The sequence below is a fragment of the Myxocyprinus asiaticus genome, chromosome 42 (assembly GCF_019703515.2).
Source record: "Myxocyprinus asiaticus isolate MX2 ecotype Aquarium Trade chromosome 42, UBuf_Myxa_2, whole genome shotgun sequence".
In the NCBI taxonomy this organism is placed as follows: domain Eukaryota; kingdom Metazoa; phylum Chordata; class Actinopteri; order Cypriniformes; family Catostomidae; genus Myxocyprinus; species Myxocyprinus asiaticus.
In genome coordinates this window covers 28191437-28214283 of record NC_059385.1, presented here as the reverse complement: position 1 = coordinate 28214283, position 22847 = coordinate 28191437, and the positions used below count along the sequence as shown (strand labels likewise).

At 37.0% G+C, this 22847-nt stretch overlaps 1 protein-coding gene and 1 pseudogene across 7 annotated transcripts in view; one reads left to right on the top strand and one right to left on the bottom strand.

Annotated features, from left to right (window-relative positions):
• The first annotated feature begins 573 nt into the window (after positions 1–573).
• The window catches only part of LOC127432349 (phosphatidylinositol 4-phosphate 5-kinase type-1 beta-like), a 29220-nt gene continuing 6946 nt past the window's right edge, over positions 574–22847 (top strand). For 2 of the 7 annotated variants that reach the window (XM_051683308.1, XM_051683301.1), the window contains exons 1-7: positions 3350–3498; positions 7160–7230; positions 8109–8177; positions 15065–15195; positions 15340–15457; positions 20363–20515; positions 20925–21221. In XM_051683308.1, the coding sequence (XP_051539268.1) occupies positions 7207–7230; positions 8109–8177; positions 15065–15195; positions 15340–15457; positions 20363–20515; positions 20925–21221 (792 nt within the window). In that variant the 5' untranslated portion in view covers positions 3350–3498; positions 7160–7206. The other 5 variants (XM_051683304.1, XM_051683306.1, XM_051683303.1 and 2 more) reach the window with 5 other exon arrangements.
• Positions 2992–3775, bottom strand: LOC127432656 (NAD(P)H dehydrogenase [quinone] 1-like; annotated as a pseudogene).

Below are 22847 nucleotides of genomic sequence, written 5' to 3'. Positions count from 1 at the left end.
TACCTGCACCCCATCTCCACCTATTCTCTAGATTAATTATCTAAATAAGTGAAGTCCGGGGTGGGGGGGTAATCAAGACTCCAGTCGAGTACTCGAGCTCCGAGCCCTCCAGTATACGGACAGCAAGCCAAATACGTTTACTGCTTCAACACAAGATTACATTAACATACAAACTACTGAAATGATAGTGGGGCGGTCTGGGCCTAAACATTTGCAAACTTTGTTTTGAAATGAAAATGTGCAAGTATTAAAAATAGGCTTTTTTTTTTCTTTTTCTTAACTTTTTTCTTTTTTTTTTTTTTTTTTTGAGTGTGCAGAATATTTATTTGTCCACAATGCCAGCAAGTAGTCTACTATGCATGCTTTATTGGTATGCATTGTGAATTTGCTATAAACGATTTTATTTTATTTCTAACCGTTCTTAATCCCTGACTGTGGAATTAAATATCTCAAAGCTGTAATACCGCTGACAATCATCTAATTAGTGTAAATGATGAGAACAGATGGTAACCCTAAAGACCTCGCTTCTTGTAGCCTAGTGTGCGCGCATTTCATGCGCTCGAGCGCGTGCGTGTGGGCGGAGAGTTTTGACAAATTGTATCTGAAGCGCAACACGCTCTCAAATGTTACTAAGACACAACTCAGACTGTGACTTTTTGAGGTGTATTTATTACTTTCACTTTTTTCACGAAAAGCACTGACGGTAAGTTCTATATCTCTCTTTAAATATTTCTTCAAACTTTGTAAATGTATATATATATATATATATATATATATATATATATATATATATATATATATATATATATATATATTTCATATATGGTAACAGTCATAGCTGTTTAATGATCACTGAAAATAAACACACTCTGTTCATTGCGTTTAACAGTTTAAATTGACGCAACATGCAATTATCTTGTCATATAGCCTTATAATATTCGCACTGTTAAAAACCTAATGACTAAACTAGGCTGCACTTTGTTCCCAGGGAAAGTCGTTTTAATGTAGACGAACATTTACTTCCTCAAACCGCTCTTGAACACTGCTGCACAGGAGCCTCAGATAATTAGCATGTTATGCATATAAAATAATAAAGTGACACGAATATTGCATCGAAAGTAGACTTTGGGAATTAGGCCTACAGGTTTGTTTGTTTGTTTGTTTGTTTGTTTGTAATGCCGATATACACTCTTAAAAATCAAGGTTCCAAAATGGGTGTATCTCAGCGATGCCATACAAGAACCAATGGTTCCACAAAGAACCTTTCAGTGAAAGGTTCTTAAAAGAACCATTTTGAAGACCCTTTTTCCAGTCTAAAGAACCTTTTGTGCAATGAGAAGGATGTTAAATAGCATCCATAGATGTTAAAGGTTCTTAATGGAACCATACATGCTGATAAATAACCTTTTATTTTTAAGAGTGTAAGTATATAATAGGCTATGATAGCTGTTGTAATATAATGTAATATAATATAATACAATATAATATAATATACAGTAACAGCAAATTAGACATACACAAATATGCTGAAATTAATAGGCTATTTATTACTTATTCAAACAATATTCGTTTAAAGGCTGTTTTTCATTGTGAAGGCTGTTGGTACTGTATATTTTAAAACTGACACAAGGGAAAGTAACACTTCTGATTATCATCAGGCATTGTTATCAGCCGATACCTGCATAATCTCGAAAGGCCCAAATATCAGCTAATTAACTGGGCTGAAAGATATTAGTCAACAGTGACAAGTTACAAGGTCTGTATACAGGTTCATATACACTTCATTACACATTCATATACAATTTAACCTAAAGTCGTGATAAAAAGCTCATGGGCATGTTATGTGTCAACCATATAGGCTTCTTTTACCAATATTAAATACAAAGGCAAACAATCAACATAAACTGTAGGAGTCACCTGGTGACATATTTGTACAGTTGTGAAGTACATACAGAATTTCACTGCATTTAATGTGCAAAAAAACAAAACAAAAGACAGTTCGGAAAAGAGTTACTTGATCACATTAAGCAAATTTACTGTGTGGTGTGATTATTGTGCTTTACATTTGCATATTGAAATAAATGGCATCACAGAGGCCATAGCAACCCACTAAACAGAAGCCTTTAGTTGTGTTTTTGCTTTCATTCATTGCTGTATCCTGTTTACACTCTTGCTATTTTGTAGGTTCCCCATGTTTACAGATGTGATCTGAGTGGGGTCATGTAATCCGTTTTTATGTTATGTGTCATTTGCATTGCCCTCACTCCACACCAAATGCAAACAGTCCTTATGCTTGAATCCACACCTCTCTTCGATGATAAAGACCTATTGTTTCAGTCCTGGCTGGGTGTGAGATGTGTAATGGTGGTGTGATAGCTTTAAAAAATTAAGTTATTGTGTATTTTGTTGGATTGGAGGAAATTTCAGCCCTGCTGATGCTGCCATCCTGTGATTTGGCTTGCCAATATCCTCATTTTTGGCAAAACCTTTGATCACTGTATGAAAAACAGGAATATACCCTCGAGTCCCACTCACCAGAAGGAACATCCAGTTTTTACTTTAGTTATTAAGGTTTTTTATCAATGCACTGCAAAATGGGAAATATGCAGTTGTTACGTTAAAGAGCTGATTCTACCTGATCTGGCCCTTCAGATAACCTTTTTTGGTGTGTTCTTATATATAAAGTTGATTCAGCCACAGATAATAATATTTTTGACTTTATTAAAGCCACTTAATTTAATGTTTTGACAGTGTGGATATTTTTACAGTGCACATTTCCAAATATTTTTGATGTTAATGGTCAACACAATACATGCTATTTGTCATAAAGAAATATGCCCAGACAAAGGAAAAAAAAAAAGAGAGGCAAGGAGGCAAGTATTGCCCATTAAAACCTGTTGATGCTAATGTCCCCTGTTGATGCCCCGCCCCAGAATCAGCTTTGATTGTTAAACGCATGATGGTGCAGTGCCGCCCTCATGTGGCCATGTCTCACACACCAGCTTTCATCTGGTTGTGGGGTGGCAGAGGTTTCTCCATGTGGTGACCCACAGTGAGACCAAACAGAGAATCAGCCTGCTTCTTTTTGATTTCAGGCTTCAACTGAAAGCCTGTGTTAAAGCTATCTGCAGGCAAGGGGAGTCTCGCTCAGCAGACCATGAAGACGAGTACGCCAGCTTTCCAACAGGTTCTCACGGAAAGAGGTGCATGGGTGCCCAAAAGATCTGTGGTGTTAGGACCTGGAAACCGCAGTAGTAGAGGATACCATTCTGAACTGGCCACAGTGTAACATTCATGTCTCCATTGATCCCATTAGGCTGAACATGGACTCATGAGAACCTGTGGTGAAGGACAACATGGCCTTCTTATCCCTGCAGATGCCCTGACTGTAGAGCTTTTCTGGAGTGTAGGCAAAACCAAGTGTAAGAACCTGATCCATCCAGCCCTTCATGATGGCAGGAATGGAGAACCAGTACATGGGAAACTGAAAAATAAAAGGTCAGCTTCTTTGAGTTTCTTATGTTCCTCAACAATGTCAGAAGCTAGTTGACCCTCCTGCCAGGCCAACATGGTCTCTTCTCCATAATGGAAATGCTCAGGATTCTTCACAGATCCAGTGATATCCTTCTCGGTTGCTGTGGCCTTGAATGACATTGCATACAGGTCAGACATGAGCACTTTGCAGCCCTGTTTCTTTAGGGGCATCTTTGGCAGCTGCATTGAAAGATCCGGTGCTCTGGTGTGCGTACACAATAAGCACGGTCTTTGCAGCCATGCCGTCTCTTTCACAGGTCTCAGAGCAACTGATGTATAATTTGTCAACATTATTAACAGTATATTAAATACATATGTTGTGAGTTTGTGAACCTTTAAGAAACTTTCAAGCTGTCAAACCATACCAAATAATGTATTAGCTTGTGTTTATAGTCATTCCATTCTAGATCAGTTATGTAATCACTGGGTCATGGGAGATGGAATTAAGGGTTGAGAAAGCTAAACTGGGAAAGCCTTGGACCACGTCACATTGACGAAAGTACCTACAATCATATTATTACAGTAAACATTTTGGGAACAGTTAAAGGGGTCATATCATGAGAAATAAACATTTCCTTGATCTTTTCAGAGAAAAGAGTTTGATGCACTATGAAAGCATACTGAAACTTTTAGAAATCAAAACTTGCTCCCCAGTCCAAAAAGAGCGTTCATTGAAATTAAGCTGCAAAATATGACTTGTTCTGGACTTATGATCTGTTTATTTTCAAAGGTACACTGAAAAACAGTAATAAAACTGTTTTTTGCACTTTACCCTTATAACATTATAAGTGGATTTCAGAGAGAAAAAAAATGCTTTATTGTAAATATATGCCTCTCATACCTTTGTTACACTTAGATATTAGTGTCAGATCTTACATGTCTACATAAGAGCCCCTTTTGGTTTTCTGTTGTGTAAAGCAACATTTAGATCTTTAGATAGTCTAATCCTCAACTGGTTCCTGCTCATTATGAAACAACTTGTTGATGACCTTACAGCACCCTTAAGAGCTTGTGACACGTTAACTTAAGTATAAAACTTTATACAACAAGCTGTGTGAATGTTTATGCAAAACCAAAGGGATATTAGAATCGTGTACTAGTCTGTGCAAAACTCACTACCACAATGTTAGGGTGTTAAACTGTACAGTATTTTGGTGCAAATTCATCTGTCACTTGAAAGAAGCTCATCAAATTAGGCAGATGCCAAAATTATGCAAGGGACAAGAAAATAAGACCCAGACTACATTAAAAATGGGTTCACTTACAACAGGGATAAACATGGTTTGTGTCGACCTCAATGTGTTTTGTGCACTGAATTCTCATCGCAAGACTCATCGCAACCTGAAAATTATTCGTATGAGGTTGTGTGCTGCCATGACATATAAGATATGAGAATGTTTATGATGTTCTCCAACTAGAAACTGCTTTCTTCTTAAAAGAATGTTCCAGGTTTAATACAATTTAAGCTCTATAAAATCAACAGCTTTTGTCAGTTTAGTCTTGTTTGATTTGTTATTTTCTGTTTTGTTTTGTTTACAATATTATGTAAAAAGTTTTGTATTTACCATGTAAGTCTTTGGAGCTAGGGAAATAGAGCTTTAAGAGCAGAAATTTGAAGCCTGTGTTGTTGTTAAAGCACATTAATTCTTCCAAATGTGTGTTTTTGAACTGTAAAGTTGTAAAGGGGTTCTGGATTGTTGCTAGGGCATTTCTAGGGGATTGCTAGGGTGTTATGGATGGTTGCTAGGGTGTTGCTAGGTGGTTATTATGGTGTTGTGCATGGTTGCTAGGGGGTTGCTAGGGTGTTCTGGGAGGTTGCTAGTCCAGGGCATTGCTAGGTGGATGCTAGGGTGTTCTGGGTGGTTGCTAGAGCATTGCTACTGTAGGTGGTTGCTAAGGAGTTAATGCCAAGTCATTAGAGCCCATGTCCAAGTCTCTATGATATTCTCGTTCCTTTATGTGACTCAGGGTGAGAAGACTCCTTTAGTGTAAGTCTATGGGTTTTATTTTATTTAATTTTACTTTTTACCTGTTTTTTCATCTGCCAGTCAAAAATTCAAATTCCTTTGAAAAGTAATAATAGCACACCTCTTCTCAACAAGCCGTACGATTTGAGGGTTCAGTCGTGTCTATAGCACAAATGGTGCAGGATGAGGTACACACCAAATTTTTATATTTAGAGTTAAGGGATTGTTCAAATCTCTAACCCAAATATGAGCAATAGTAATAGTGATGTTTGCCTTAGCAAACACCACAAAGTTTGTTGATATATGCCGTAACATTACATTATATTTTTATGGCTAAAGTGATTCTATTTACAACTTTGTATGTGTCAGATATTCACTTTACAGCTTATAGTTTGACTGATTTATACTCTTATCCAAGAATAATTGGATTTTTAAACAATTTTTTTACGAGTGTTTCCTATATCCACATTGGAGCTTTTGTAATTTAGAATCCCGATTTCAATCCCAAACCATGTAAATTGTGCTTTAAAGGTGGTCATAAAAACATTTAACTGTTTTTATAACTTTCAGAACTTTGTGCTCTTTGTATCCAATCACCCACATTGCTAGCACAGACCTTTATACCCAAATTAGCAAATCCTTGAATACAATAGCGCCTTAAGCAATATCCTTCTTACCTTCGTGACTATGCCTCAAGACTCAGGACTCTTACGTACTTCGCTGCAAATGTTTGTTTATTTTGTGGGCAGGGACATTAAGGAACAGGCCGTCTTAGGAAAGATTTCATGATTAATTGTTGCAAATCCGCCTTCTTTGGTATTAGAATTTACTGTGAGGAACCAGTTAGTACAGTACAAGAAGAACTTTAAGGCATTTTTTGCCTTGCAGCTGGCATTTCAGTTTGTAACAGTTACTGCAGCTGAGGTATGTACAACCCATTTCTCATTTCTGTTAGCTGAATAGACTGCCAAATATGGGCTCCTGAGTTTCACTGATGTCAACAGAGAAGCTTTAAACATCAGTTGACATTAGGATAGAGGGAGAAAATCGTGTACCAGTGATAGAAAGTAGCTCCTAAAAGATACTGTAAGAGAAAACAATTTCCATATTTTTAGTAGTTGACATCAAAGCCTCTCCGTCCAGTTAAACTGTACAAGTGAACTTCTCTCTTAGGTGGATAAAACTTCTAGTTACTTTGATGGTGGATGACAATAGAGCCTAATTTGTATATTACTTGGTACATTCCCTTAAAGCGGTCCCACTTTGAAAGAGAAATGAGATGTAGGACAGAAACACATTTGTTTAGTTGTCCTGTCATTAGTTTATTCAAGGGAATTAGGCTGCGTACATCGCCCATTAAATTTGAATATCTTGCAGAGTCTGTTTTATAATGTTCTTTGATGTGTGGGCATGTGTTTGGAAATTTCTAGAATAACTGAGCCACATTTCCTTACTAGAACAAAACTTAACATGTGTTTTATGTGTGTATGAACAGCTTATAGGTATCTCTTAACACCTTTCTTCAACCTCATAAACATATATCTTTGTTTACTTTCAGTATTTCCTTTGCCTGTGCACATGCAAGAGTGTTTCACTTTCAGTATCTATCAGTGACAGTTCTTGGACACCTACTCGTGTTCTATTTATTCTTCCTGTAGACGCCTGGGGTCAGTTTCATCTGGATATGCAGTGGATTTAACGTCTAATGAACAGCAGAGCAGTTTACAAGGTAAGGAATATGCTACAAAAAGTTTGAAGGAACACAAAAGACTCTTACAATGGTACTGTATATACAGTCAAACATATGGGTGGCTCTCAGAAAAACTGTCAAGAATACATCTGGGTTATATTTCACCACAAAATCAAAAGAAAAATAAAACATTATATTTTGCATAAAGAAAATTCAACATATTTTAGGACCACATTTTGCTGATGCAAAGTATATAAAATATATATAGAAAATACTGCATTGCAGTAATGAGAATCTAATGAGTTTCATTATTGAGAATACTGAAGAAAAAAAAAAAAAACTTAAACTTAAAAGTAAAACATCCTGGAATTTTTTCATGAGATTCACCTATAAAAACAAACAAATAGCTTTTATTGGGCCTTGAAGCTATTGATGGTTTTGTTTGGTTTAAGCACTGCGGTATGAAGAGGAAAAGCGGTGCAGGTTTTAAAGGTTTTTCCTTTCTTTCTTTGTTACCAACTTCCTGTCAAAAAGCAGAATTGCAACTTCTCTAAATTGTATGACATTATTCTGCATATGCTGCATTATATAGGTAAATGTGTGTAAACAATCTTGTCGGGAAAAATAAATAAATTAGCATTTCTGATGAGCTGCATTACAATTGCATCTCTTGCATCAGCAGCATCAAACTTTACTGAGAACAGGAAGATCATACTTCCTCATTTCCTGTTTGATGCAAAGTGCACTCTTCAACAAATGAAGCCACATGCCTTTAAACGTAATCGTATTTTAATAGTACTGTAAAGTTCAAGTTATTCTTGTCATTTTGTGGCTTAGAGAAACTAAATTTTGATTGTTTATTATGATTCTAAGTGTTGCAATGTTTGCATATTTTTTTGCACGTTTACTTTAAATAGATGACTTCAACGTCAGACGAGACCAGAGGTGGAAGACCTCAAAAAACTGCCAGCAAAGACCACAAAAAGGTGTGTGAATTATAGTATACAATGATATTTTCGTTTACCTGTCACTTTTCATTCGTAACTTTACTACTGTGCTTGAGTATATGTATCTTGACCCCCACTGTCTCAAGTGTTTATTGTTTATTATTGTGATTTTTTTGAGTGTTTTCTGTTTAGAATGGCGCAAATGCTTTTCCCCAATGAGAGTTTACAATTGTTTATTGTCATGTCTGTATGTAGCACGTTAGACCCGGTATTTTATTCTGCTTTATAATATATGTGGGTAGTATGACAATGAGCTAAATTTGACTAAATAAGTTTGACAAAGCTTTAAAAATATAAATATATAACTGTCAGCTGAGTTTTCTTTTCAGTAACACTTACAGTTTTATTAGAAAGTTGTGATTGAGTGGTTTGACCAATGGTCAACCAATATGGGGTTTTAATGGCGGATATCTAGAGAGCAGGGTGGCCAGTGGCCTATATCAGAGGTTTTTAAACTATCTGATAAGGACCACCAAATATGATGATATCTTTGCGAGGGACCCCCCTTTCTTAAAAAAAAAAAAAAATATATATATATATATATATATATGTATATATATATATATATATATATATATATATATATATATATATATATATATATATATTCATGTACAAAGACCCATTTTTACTATTTGAGAAAAGTAGTAAGCATGATATTATGAAAAAACATTTAAGCAAAACTGGTAACACTTTACAATAAGGTTCCATTTGTTAGCAGTAGTTAACATGAAATAACAATGAATAATACTTTTACAGCATTTAATAATCTTAGTTAATGTCTATTTCAACATATATGAATGCTTTTTTAAAATCTAAAGTTATTTGTAATTAGTACTTGTAAACATTAGTTTAGCACTATGAACATCAGCTAGCAATGAACAATAGTATTTGTATTAACTAACATTAAGATTAATAATGTGTAAAAAATATATTGTTATTTGTTTGTCCATGATACCTAATGCATTAACTATTGTTAACAAATGGAACCTTATTGTAAAGTGTTACCGCAAAATTAAATCAGTGGCGGATTTAGGCATGGGCGACATGGGCAGTTGCCCAGGGCGGCATCTTGCGGGGGGCGGCACGAGGCATGAGGGGGCGTCTTGAAGCGGGTTTCGCCCAGGGCGAACTGCTACTGAATTAAATTATTTACTTTTATATAGTTATTACACTGAAGCCAAAAGATATGATTAATATATATATATATATATATACTCTGTTTACAGTGCATCTCTTCATGTCATCTTTCATTATTGCTAGAAAGACATTTTCATTTAAATTTCTATGTATTTGTGTAGTGCTTTTTACATTTTTTTTCCAAATGTAGCTTTACAGAAAGTATCACTATACAACCATATATCAATGTGAGCAAGCTAAAGGTTCTAAAAATAATTTTTAATCACAAAAATATATGCATTTTTTTTTTTTACGGTTTAAAAATATGGCCATCAATAGAATAAAATAATCGTGATTAATCATGATTTTTGACCAGTCTTTAGAAAGCCGAATGCAACACAAATAACATCAAATTCGGTAATATCAAATTGTTTTTTTTACACTTTTTTTATTTTAAATTTTCCACGGGCCTCTAAGCACCCCCTTCTGCAAGAAATTTGACCTCAGTTTAAAAACCTCTGGCCCATATAATGCAGACATTCTGTACTATGAAATATTTGACAATTTGAATACATGTCGGCTAAATTTTGGAACTATTCTATTAATTGGCCTATTGGCACAGTTACTGGCTGATGATCTCAAAATGGCCAAATATCTGCCATTTAATCAGCCTGGGCCTCGTTTCCCAATTGCATCGTAGGCCTAAGTAGATCGGAGAATATATACATCTTAAAATACATCTTAGTTTTGCGGCCTGTTTCTCAAAGCTATCGTTACTGAAGTAATACTTGAAAATGCTTATAGATTTATGAGTGCTCTGGAGTAAACGTACAGCGCTAAGAGCATTGTAAGGACATTAAGTTATGCAGACACCTTCAAAACCATCGCAAAATTACACGTAATACAATTTAAATACCTATAGCTACACTTTGTGCTGAGACTTTAATATCAGGATATGTTTTATTTATTTTATCTTAAGCGACAAGGCTAATAATAATAATTAGGCTCATCATTGTATCCTCTTCCTCTCCGACACCCAAGGGCAGCACTCTTGCTTGCACCACACATTGTGTAGCACAGCACATGTTGTGTAGTATTGTTGGTACCGTTATCACTTTTGGGAGTAAAGAGCAGAACTCCCTTTGATTGGTGAAATTCACTAAAGCACATCTTCCACATATCTCCTTATTTTGCAATCCTCAAAAACATGTTGATCCTCATAATATTCAATCAGTGCTTGTGATTAGCAGGACCATACACAGGGCCTCCACTGTCTTCATTGATCCTGGAAGCTTTCACCACGACCCAAAGAGCAGTTTTTAAAATCAAAATGTTACAAATGCGGACCTGATGAAAGATATTTGAGCACAAAATTATTGCAGAAGAATTTGTAATTATGTAGTTAAATCGGTTGAATATTTAAGAACATTTCCTTAAACATTTCCAGTGAGACCTCAATGACTTCAATTAAGTTACCATGATGAACAGCATAATACAGTCACATTTCAGCACTTCACACATGGACAGAGACTCTTAAGTAGCAGTTAAAGTGAGTCATTGCATGTTCGTGTTACTGTAAGTACAGTTTAGAGAAATGCACATTAAAAATAACAGATGTTCTTAAAATCACTTGTAGAAAACGTTCTCAACTGTGAAGATCAGTCGTTATTAGGAAAGAGGCCCTCTTTACATATAAATTTAATTGCTCTTTCAAATGTCTGCATTTAATCTTATTGCTGTCTGAGATATGACAAAGATCTCGTTTGTGCTTTTTCTGTCTTATGCTTCAGCCTGTCCTGTGGTTCTATGATTCAACCCTCACTGTTTCTAGGCCTATGCTGTAGATTATTTCTGCTCAACCCAACATGTTTTTCTGAGCCACAATGCCGGGGCTTCTTTTGGGATTAAGTCAGATTTGATTTCTGCATATTCCACTCTGATTGGTCATTCTTACAGTCTGAAATACTGTTTTCATAAAGGTTGTTATATAATGGTAACCACAATGTAGCCATGGGCCATGTGATGTGGACTGTGGACAGGAGGCCATAATCATATTAGCGGATCATTGTGGATGTTTGCCCACAGAAATAGCTTAGGTTTAGCGAGATTTTTGTCATTTGTGGGATATAAACAGCAGCAGTAAAAGAGAGCAGGAAAAATAGGAATAAAAGAAAAAAGACAAAAGTGTGTACTGTATTAAATAAAATAAAAAATACTGATGGCAAAATCTCACCAAGCTTGTCAAGAACATGTCCAGGTCACAGTTCACCCAAACTTTTTAGACCATTAAGATTTTGTGCATTGTCACATTATTTTTATGGCAATTAAGCACATTTCTCCTCAAATTCTCTTTACTGTAGTGCCAAAAAAAAAAAAAAAAAAAAAAAAAATCATTGTTATTGTTATGCTGTAATGTGAAACAATTAAATATTTTATGAAATAAAGTAGTATGTGTATTTGGTAGCATTAGCCCATCTCTAAATCTCTATGACATTCTGGTCTCTATATATGGCAAGAGTCCCTCCTTCAGTGTTAGTCCATGGGATTTTTCTGGGATTTTTCATAAGGCTGATCGCTTAGAAAAGTAACAAGCCACACAATTTGAGGTGTCATTAATTTCCATGGCACAATACAGTAGGTCCAAAGTTTAATACTTAGGGTTAGTATTAAAGTATGTACAATAGTAATAGTTATACTTGCCTAACCAGTAATCTACAACCCCATTTCCGAAAAAGTTGGGACAGTATGAAAAATGCTAATAAAAACAAAAAGGAGTGATTTGTAAATTATATTCACCCTTTGCTATATTGAAAGCACCACAATTACACATAATATGATGTTTTACCTTGTGATTTTTATTTTTAATTTTTAATTATTTTTTTTAATGTACAGTAATTTCAAATCAGATGATTGCAACATGCTCCAAAAAAGTTGAGGCAGGGGCAATTTAAGACTAATAACAATTTGACAAGTTGAAATAACAAGGCAATGTGAAACAGGAGATGTGAAACAAGTGAGGTAAATGTGTCATAATACTGTATACTGTATAAGGAGCCACCAAAAACAGCCTAGTCCTTCAAGAGCAAAGATCGTTCAAGACTTGCCAACAGATGCTTTAGCAAATAATCCAGAACTTTGAGAACAATGTTCCTCAAAGACAAATTGGAAGGATTTTGGGCATTTCACCCTCTACAGTGCACAATATAGTTATAAGATTCAAGGAATGTGGTCAAATCTCGGTGCGTAAAGGGCAAGATGAAAACCACTTCTGAATGCGTGTGATCTCTGATCCCTCAGACATCACCGTCTGATAAAACATCAATCATCTGTAAAAGATATCATGAACATGGGTTTGGGATTACTTTAGTAAACCTTTGTTAGTCAGCACCATTTGCTGCTGCATCCACAGATGCAAAAGAAGTGCTGCCGACTTCTCTGGGCTCGGTCTCATCTTAGATGGAAAGTAGAACAGTGGAACTGTGTTTTTTGGTCTAAAGAGTCCACATTTCAAAAAGTTTTTGTAAACACAGCTGTCGTGTTATTCGGGCCAAAGAGAAAAAGGACCATCCAAGCTGTTATCAGCGTCAGGTCCAAAATCCAGTGTTTGTATGGGCCAGGGGTGTGTCAGTGCCCATGGCATGGGTAGCTCGCACATCTGTGAGGGCACCATTAATGCAGACAGATATGTAAAAATTTTGGAGCAACATATACTGCCATCCCTGCATTTTCCAGCAGGACAACTTCAAACCACATACTGCCCGGATTACAAGTGCATGGCTGTGTAAGCGGAGAGTGTGGGTGCTAGATTGGCCTGCCTGCAGTCCTGACCTGTCTCCAATTGAGAATGCGTGGTGCATTATGAAGCGCATTAGATGGCAACGAAGACCCTGTACAATTGTGCAGCTGAAGAGCCTGTGAACCTGCATAATGGATGAATGGGGGGAAATTCCACTTTCTAAACTTAACAAACTTGTGTCTTCAGTGCCCAAATGCTTAATAAGTGTTATCAGAAGAAATGCTGATGTTTCACAGTGGTAAACACTCAACTGTCCCAACTTTTTTGGAGCGCGTTCCAATCATCTGATTTGAAATTACTGTAAAAAAAATTGTAAACAATTAAATTCATGAGGTATAACATCATATAATGTATAGTTGTAGTGATTTCAATATACCAAAGGGTGAATATAATTTACAAATCACTCCTTTCTGTTTTTATTAGCATTTCTCATACTGTCCCAACTTTTTCGGAATTGGGGTTGTACATTCGGTTAACCATGGCCACAAGGAGAACATAAAAAACCCAAAAAAACATTTATCAGCTCGCATTGTGACACATTGCTGTTAAGTAAGGGCTTCTTGAAAATGTGTGACCAAGCCGATTATACACTGTGACTTCCCTGTCCTCAACTTCCTCCCATGTGTGTTTGTAGTACTGATAATAGTGACCATTATCTCTGCATGATGACAGATCCTCTTCCTGTACGTGTCAGTATATGAGTGTTTCTTCAACTATAAATAGCAGTTGATTTTAAACTACAAATTTCAACTCTGTCCTTTTGTGAGATCACATAAATTCACATTAAAACCCTGCTCACTGCAAATAGCTTGCAAATCTTTATGCAAATCTTTATTAATCAACATTTTGAGACCTTCATTAGGAATATGACTGACAGAGGTCTCTGACCGAATTGTTAGAATCTAACAGCTGTTAATTTATGATTTCCATCACACCAAACCATTTTCCCCCATAGTGTACTTTCGAAAAATCTTGATAAATGAAGAAAATTGGGCATAATTTCCAATTCAGCTGCACTTTTTGTCAAATTATGCAAAAAGTATGAAAATTGATCGTGTTAATTTAGGATTTATAAAATGCTAGCTATGAAATTAGCCTTAGCAAGACAAATGAATTGGCCAATTTATTACAAAAATGTTAAAAATTTCATTTCCATCAACATCATTTCTAGAATTCTCAACAATACTGAATTTGAGATGTGGTGGAAATGTTCATGACATTCAAAAAAAAAAAAAAAAAAAGACAAAAATCGCATAATGCTTCTGTGATGCATGTAAATACACTACTGAACATTGTTAGTAGACAAATTAAATAAACCAGTGAGAGTCTGAAAAGTGTGTATTTTCAAAAATCCACAGGGACAAAAGTGCCCATTGTTGAAGAAACCAGACTGATCTCACAATGAATTCAGAAACAGTAGATTGACTTTTCTTGAACTAAACTCGGTCTGTGCGTACTGAAATTCAAACACTGCCCCTAGTGGCCCCTAGAAGTGGGAAGTGTTGTTGAACTAGTTGTTTTTAGCTGTAAATGATGTAAAACAGTGAAGAGGAATGCATATTTTATTATATCTACCCACAAACCACAATTCCATACCTAACCGTCAGTGGAGTAAAATGTAATCTTGGACGGGAAAAAATGACAACCTCTAAATCATGCTTGTAACTAATTATGTGAAAGTGATTACATCCTGGTTGATGCAACGCACTTCCAGTCGCACCACAGGAGAAGGTGAATGTACAGTATAAGCCATTGCAAAAATGTTTGATGGGAGATGGCGCTTGCCAATAACTTGGCATAATGGGGCCGATGTCAGAGTACTGGAGCATTCGAAAGCAGCATGATGACATACCGTGTGACCATGTTGGAAGAAACACCAATCCGTCTGTTTTTTTCTGGCCATGATCTGAAGCCTCTTTTATATCAGTTTTATGTATGTGTTTGTCTGTAGCCCACAGCAGAAGCTTTGAGGGGAGCCATCCAGCTCGGCATTGGCTACACTGTCGGCAATCTGACCTCCAAACCAGACAGAGATGTTCTCATGCAAGACTTCTACGTTGTTGAGAGTGTCTTTCTCCCCAGGTATTTATGGTCCATGTACTGTGTTGTGGCATACTTGACAGTTGTCTTATTTAAATGAATGGTAATGTACAGTTGCTCATTCAAACATTGTGATGCAATCACTTACGTAACAGGTTTTGAATATTTGTGTCTTTTATCTTTCAGTGAAGGCAGTAATATGACTCCAGCTCACCGCTACCCTGACTTTCGCTTTAAAACGTATGCCCCTCTGGCCTTCCGTTACTTTAGAGAGCTCTTTGGGATTAAACCAGATGACTACCTGGTAAGACTGGGAAATCTTTTCAAATTGACCAGAAATGCAAGATGACTAAATTATTTACTGTCAAGAATCCAGAAATGCTAGATAGTAAGCAGATAATAAGCCTATTTTAGGAAGCGGTGCCATTTGTGCCAGAAAATAAAATAAATAAATACAATTTCATTAGAAACATTCAGATTACTGATCAACATATATGGGTTTTTGAATCAGATTCTTTGGGTGTTTTTACACTTGGTCCGTTTCAGGGGTCTGAGCGCAGTTCGAGGGATTTTTGGCCCATATGTGAACGCTCCAAACGATCTCAGACCCCTTAAAAGTGAACCAAGCCGAGACCATCTCGGGAGGTGGTCTGAGTACGGTTCGCTTGCAGCATTTGGTTCGGTTCGCTAATAACGTGCATTGTGAACAAAAAGCGCTCCGGGCTCACTTGATTTTCCCATTCACGTAATGTCAAACATTTTTGGACCTAACAGGTTCCCGTACTCAGGAAATGACAACGCGAGCACGGGAGAGAAGCGACAAGCCGCTTGCTTTGTTTCTATGGATATGACAGAGAGAGAAGCATATTAAAAACTATTGTAAACTGCACACGAAGCTAACTCAAAGGTCTTTCTTTAGTGTTCTGTGCAAATTAAGATTCGAGGGTTTAACCGGACGCATTGAAAGCCGCATGAAAGTTAAGAAATTACGACGGGAATATTTGTTGTGTTCTATGAATCAAAGTAAACCGAGGCTGTTAGTAGATTAAGCATAAATTGTGATTAATCTTATTGTTTGCGTTAATAAATCTAATCTACCATGATTTAATTTTGCCTTTAAATCCAGTATTTCTTATATAAAAATACAATGTATTCAGTTCAGTTGCATTACTTTTCTCTTTTAATGAATAAAAAAATATGTAATAATACAGAATTACATATTGATGCCAAAGATCAATACATGAACTTTTATTGAATATAGACACGTTCTTATACTGCTTATTCATTAAACATGTTTATACTATCTTATAAGTTAATACGTAGAGCTATTTGTACTTTTAACATTAAATATAGCCCTAATCATAATGATTATAATAAATACTATATTTTTTAAAGTGGGCTTAGTCCCACAAATGAAACAGAGTGTGAATGGAAAAAGTACTGGGACCCCGTAACTGGTAAAGTGGACCAAAAATATCTGAGCCCACTTACAAGGTCTCAAGCTGCCTTTTCACTGCGTACGACAGACGATAGACCGGAAGTCATTCATTTCCAATGGAGAGTCGCACGGGGCCTGCGTGAGGTTCCGACTGTCTCTGGAGATGATATTTTCGGATCCTATTTGAGCCTCGGCTGTGTTAAAATATTTCAACTCGTGCGACTAGACCGTATGTGACCACCCAACCGGAAGTGATGTATTCATGCAAAACTATCAGTGCGAACTGAGAAATATCAATAGATTTTGTCCTAAACTTTTTTCTAAATGCCTATTAATAATGTAGAAGTCAGAAATGATTGTTTACGTTGCAAATATCACAAAAAGCATTTGGAATTACAGTAAACGTGTAATTAAATGTGTACATGTGTCATTTATTTCACTCTGTCCACTTTTTGGCCTCCTTAAAGGGGTCTGAGTTTGGTTATTTTAAAGAGGACTCAAGTGTGAAAACCCTTAAACTGTTTTTCCCGATCTTAAATATCATACTACAACATTGTAATGGACCTCATAACAGTTATTTATCTTTTCTAGGGCTGTCAATCGATTAACATTTTTAACAGAATTAATTACATGATGAGCCGATTAATAAATTGAATTGTTCACAATTAATAGCATGCCAATATTTACTGACAAAGGCCCCCAAATCAAGTTAATTTAAAATAATTATAAATATTATTTATAGGCCTAATAAATATTATATTTCAGATAATTCAAATACATTACATCATATTGCATCATAAAGCATTTAGACAATAACAAAATTGGCTTAAAAAGTGAAAATATTGTTTGTTTTATTATATACATTTGAACACAACCCTATTATTGGCATAATAATATATATACATATATACTGCTTACTATATATACTTCCCTCTGTTCTATTTTGAATTGTTGCTCTATGCAGTCATGCATCAGATGGATGCATTTTTCACTTTAGTTGTGTTGGGTCTCTCTAGTTTTTTAGCGTCTCTAGTCATGAACACTGTGGTTTTAGGATGCTGTGTCAAGTTAACCCTGTAAAGCCTGACATATGAAAGAATTGTCAGAAAATTCAAATTTTTTGACATTAAACTGTTTTTAGTACCATTAGACAAAATATAAAAATAAATGTTGCAGGCTTTAAAGGTCATTATACTCCTGAGGCCCAGCCATTCATTTTTGTATAGGGCATGTGTTACTTATGTTTTTCCATAAATGCTACAGTGATAAATCTTGGGGTATTATTAGAGGACTCCCTGGGCTTTTCAGAGATACCAAATGTTTGAGAGTTTTGCCATGACAACTTCCTCTACTTGGTCTATAAATATGGATTGAAATGTATCACAGTTCAGTTCAGCACATCAAATAAAATATGAATAAAATATATATTTTTTCAATAAACAATTTTTATCATATGTATTTTATGCATCAAACACTATATTGACATTTAAAAAAATATAAATTATAACACTTTTTTCGCTGGGTCTCAGGAACTTATGGTAAGATGACGACATCATAGCTTGGTGACTGAGAGATATACCTCAAAAACCTATTGTATCATATTTGATACATGTAATTTCAACATGCTTTTTCAATAAAATAAAATACAAAAAGTTTATCCAAGCATAAGTTGCTTATATTCAACAAATACTCATTTTAAAGTATCAGTAACAATATAATCATTACTGTCACTTTTATTTTATTAAAATAAGCTGTCATTTATCCCAACATAAGAGTCATTTTTTGCAGAGGCCACCACCATTGTAAATAGATCAAAATAATAATTAAAACCACTTTTTTCACAAATAACCACTAGATGGTGCCATAAACATGTGAAACTTACATACCATTCATTTTTTTTGGCTTTTCAGCATGAACAGAAAGTGAGACAGGAGCCATCAAAGGTTGTGTAGCTTATTTGATACAAACGGAGTTATAGGGTTAAACGCAGTTTGAAACTTTGAAATACCCGTCTTGAGGTCCCAGCATTCTGTTGTGCTCGGTCCAGATGCCATTGAGCACAAGAGCGCATCATCTGTGGAAGTTTAAGCTGCCTGCTTCTCACTAGCAAGGCTTGTTGCCTATAGAGTGCAACAGTATGGTTCCTGAAGTAAAAATCCCATTCATTTATCCCATAGACTAATTTATTTTCAATGAAAACGTATAAACCATTAAAGGCAGACCTACCATGAGCTACATCATTGTTCATCGATGGTATATGCTTCCATTGAAGCCATCAGTCCGCATTATTTCAACCTCATTGTTTAAAAATCGTATTTGGTAGCAGAATTCATGGTAAACAACTCCATTACCCATGGTACAGCAGAGAAAGATACACCGATCAGAGAACCGCGGCCAACAAAACCCACAAAACGTGTCTCAGTGCGACCGTCTTTGCCCATGATGCACCCTGAATGACGTAATCGAGTCGGTGTCTCTTCACCCTTAAACAAGTTATCTATTTGAACATGTCAGAATATTTTGCAATAAACGTAAAATATATTGTTTCTATACATAAAACAACAAACTAAAATCAATAGTTTTAAATATTTCTATCATTTTCTATTCAATGGCAACATTTGCAATGCTTCATGGGATTGTAGTTCGTGCCCTCATGAAAGACAGTAAGTACACAGCCTTGTACCATTGTAGTTTTTGTCTGATTTTCAAATAATTGTTTGCCTCAAAACAAATTTTGTGTGATGTTGTGATTCACCTCAGAGCTGTTTGTTTTAGTTCATGGCTTACAACTCTATTATGGAGGATTTTATGAAAAATCTATGGAAGAAATGAATTGGAAAAATACTTCCGGAACCCAGATGCTGAATTAGTGGGCGGGGCACTGTTGCGCTCTATAAAGCTGGAGCGCTGACTGCCCCCTTCTCAGGTGGCACATCAAGGTGGCACATCAAGCTTTAATTACTCCGATGGTGGGGACATTCCTTATTACAGAATTTACGTACAGGTCGGGGGCATGACTAATTGCATTCATTTATTAACCCTTTATTTTTCATATAATTAATTGCACTAAATTAACACGTTTAATCGACAGCCCTAATCATTACTAACCCAAAAGTGCTACATTATTTAAACCTCTCATTATTTCAAAGAGAAGTGAGTACATTCTGGTAGTATCTCTGAGGTTTGGTGTGACTTGAAATAAATCACACATTATGAATACAAAAATACTATTAAACCATGACATTTCTCATTCAAAACTTATTTTGTGCCAACACTGTTACATTCAAAATGTTTTAGGGTTGAATGTTATGGGGTTGAAGATGCAAGAGTAGCTTATAATGGCCTTTACATGCAGATATCATAACACATTACATTATTTACAGTCAATATTTAATAAATCAGCAGTACTTTGTAGTACGTTTTTTTATTATTATTATTTCAATAAGCAAAATTAAGGTGGAATTATTGTAACATTTAATGATGATGAACAAGTCATGCAAACTGGCTCATAACAGTGTCAAATCAAATCTATCAAATAATGTGACATCGTACAGTATCCTGTCCAAAGCAAGGAATCAAACCCATGATCTTTGTGTTAATAGCACCAAGCTAGTTGAGCTACAGAAACTGCCAGTAATAAGATAGGGGAACACAAATGGCACCGTTACCTTAGAATGACCTTAGAATAAAGTGCACTTCTGTTTGTGGGTTGTGTCAAGTATTGTGTTGAATCTGTGACAAAAACTGTTTTTTGTTTTTTTATATTTCCAGTACTCTATTTGCAAGGAACCACTGATTGAGCTGTCCAACCCTGGAGCGAGTAGTTCATGGTTTTATTTAACCAGTGATGATGAGTTCATCATAAAGACTGTACAGCCCAAAGAAGCTGAATTTCTACAGAAGTTACTGCCAGGTTACTACATGGTGAGAGACACAATCCACAACATCACAGGAAGAATCTGTACAGCATATATACTGTATATAATTATGCTGAGTCATTCTTTTGTGACCTGCTCCATCATTTTGAGTCACTTTGAGCCAGGCATACATTTTGAGATGAATGAAGGTAAAACGGTCTCAGCTTTCTAATTAAATAATTATGTTTCTACTCCAAATCAATGCAGAGATTTCTGGGTTAAAATGCCTCAAAATAATGAAGCAGTACCTAACTAGCAACCAGTGTTGCAGCATATTTACTGTACAACACTAAATTTAATACAGTGTACATATTATATAATGTATAAGACATTGTGTGAATATATGGTATATAATAAGTTCCTATTACAGTCTTTTCTAGTTTGGAAAACTGATCTGTCCGGCCTTCTAATTGCAGAATCTGAATCAGAACCCAAGGACGCTCCTACCGAAATTTTACGGACTCTATTGTGTCCAGTGTGGCAATGTTAACATCCGACTGGTGGTGATGAACAATGTTCTGCCCCGATCTTTGAAAATGCACTACAAATATGACTTAAAAGGCTCCACATACAAACGCAGAGCCTCACGGAAGGAGCGCACCAAAGCATCCCCGACATTTAAAGATCTGGACTTCCAGGAGATGCATGAAGGGCTTTACTTTGATGCTGACACGTACAACGCCCTGATGAAGACTCTCCAGAGAGATTGTCGGGTCAGTCAATGTTTTTGAATACAGTGTTGATGAAAAGCAGTTCTTGAACACTGCAGAAACACTCCATTATAGTACTGACTATAGTAGATTTGTGATAAGATGAAATATGGAGGGCATATACAGTAATCTTTCTAGAAGGGTGAATCTCACGAAAACATGTCCTGGTCACATTTTACACCAAAATCAAAAGGAATAAATAAGATATTGTATTTTGCATAAAGAAAATGAACCCTTTTTTGCATATTTGCATACCACTCCCCCGGACATACGGGTATAAAAGGAGCTGGTATGCAACCACTCATTCAGATTTTCTCTTCGGAGCCGAATGGTCGATGCTCACTGAGCTGAATTCCCACGGCTGTTCATTCACCTCTGCTGGATCTGATGACGCATTTCAGCATCTTCTCCCCCCTCTGCACTGGTGCACTGCAGAGAACGCCCCTGGGTGCTTCGGCAGAAATAAAAGAGTATATTCTAAAAAAGAGTATATTTCTCTAAAAGAGCGGCACACACGGAACGTCTTTTTAAAGACGCGTCTTTTTAAAGATGCCTTTCCGTTTGTGTGTTATTCCTGGTTGCGGTCGTTATCTCTCGCCTTCTGACGGCCACGATCACTGTCTTTCGTGTCTGGGCGCTGCCCACACGGAGACAGCGTTCGTGGATGGGTCATGTACTCATTGCGAGAACATGTCCATGGCAACGATGCGGTCGCGGCTTGCCTTCGTAAGAAAGGTAGCACCCTACTGGTCCACCCAGACATGGTTCTCGGACCTCATGCTCCTTCCCCTGAGGAAGGACCTTCTTTCTCAGGGACGGGGCACCATCTGGCACCCGCGACCAGACCTCTGGAATCTCCATGTCTGGCCCCTGGATGGGATGCGGAAGACTTAAGTGGCCTACCACCCGCGGTGGTAGACACGATCACTCAGGCTAGGGCCCCCTCTACGAGGCGCCTGTATGCCTTTAAGTGGCATCTGTTCGCTAAGTGGTGTTCTTCCCGTGGCAAAGACCCCCAAAGATGCACAGTCGGATCAGTGCTTTCCTTCCTGCAGGAGGGGTTGGAAGGGTGGCTGTCCCCCTCCACCTTGAAGGTGTATGTAGCCGCTGTAGCGGCACACCACGATACAGTGGACGGTAAGTCCTTAGGGAAGCATGACCTGATCATCAGGTTCCTGAGAGGCGCCAGGAGGTTGAATCCCTTCAGACCACGCCTCGTTCCCTCGTGGGACCTCTCTGTAGTTCTTCAGGGTCTACGGAGTGCCCCCTTTGAGCCCTTGCAGTCAGCTGAGCTTAAGGCACTCTCTTTGAAGACTGCCCTCCTGACTGTGCTCACTTCCATCAAAAGGGTAGGAGACCTGCAAGCGTTCTCTGTCAGCGAAACGTGCCTGGAGTTCAGTCCGGGCTATCCTGAGACCCCTGACCGGGCTATGTGCCCAAGGTTCCCACGACCCCTTTTAGGGACCAGGTGTTGAACCTGCAAGCACTGCCCCAGGAGGAGGCAGACCCAGCCCTGACGTTGCTGTGCCCAGTGCGCACTTTACGCATCTATCTGGATCGCATGCAGAGCTTTAGAGTCTCTGAGCAGCTCTTTGTCTGCTTTGGTGGACAGCAGAAAGGAAGCACTGT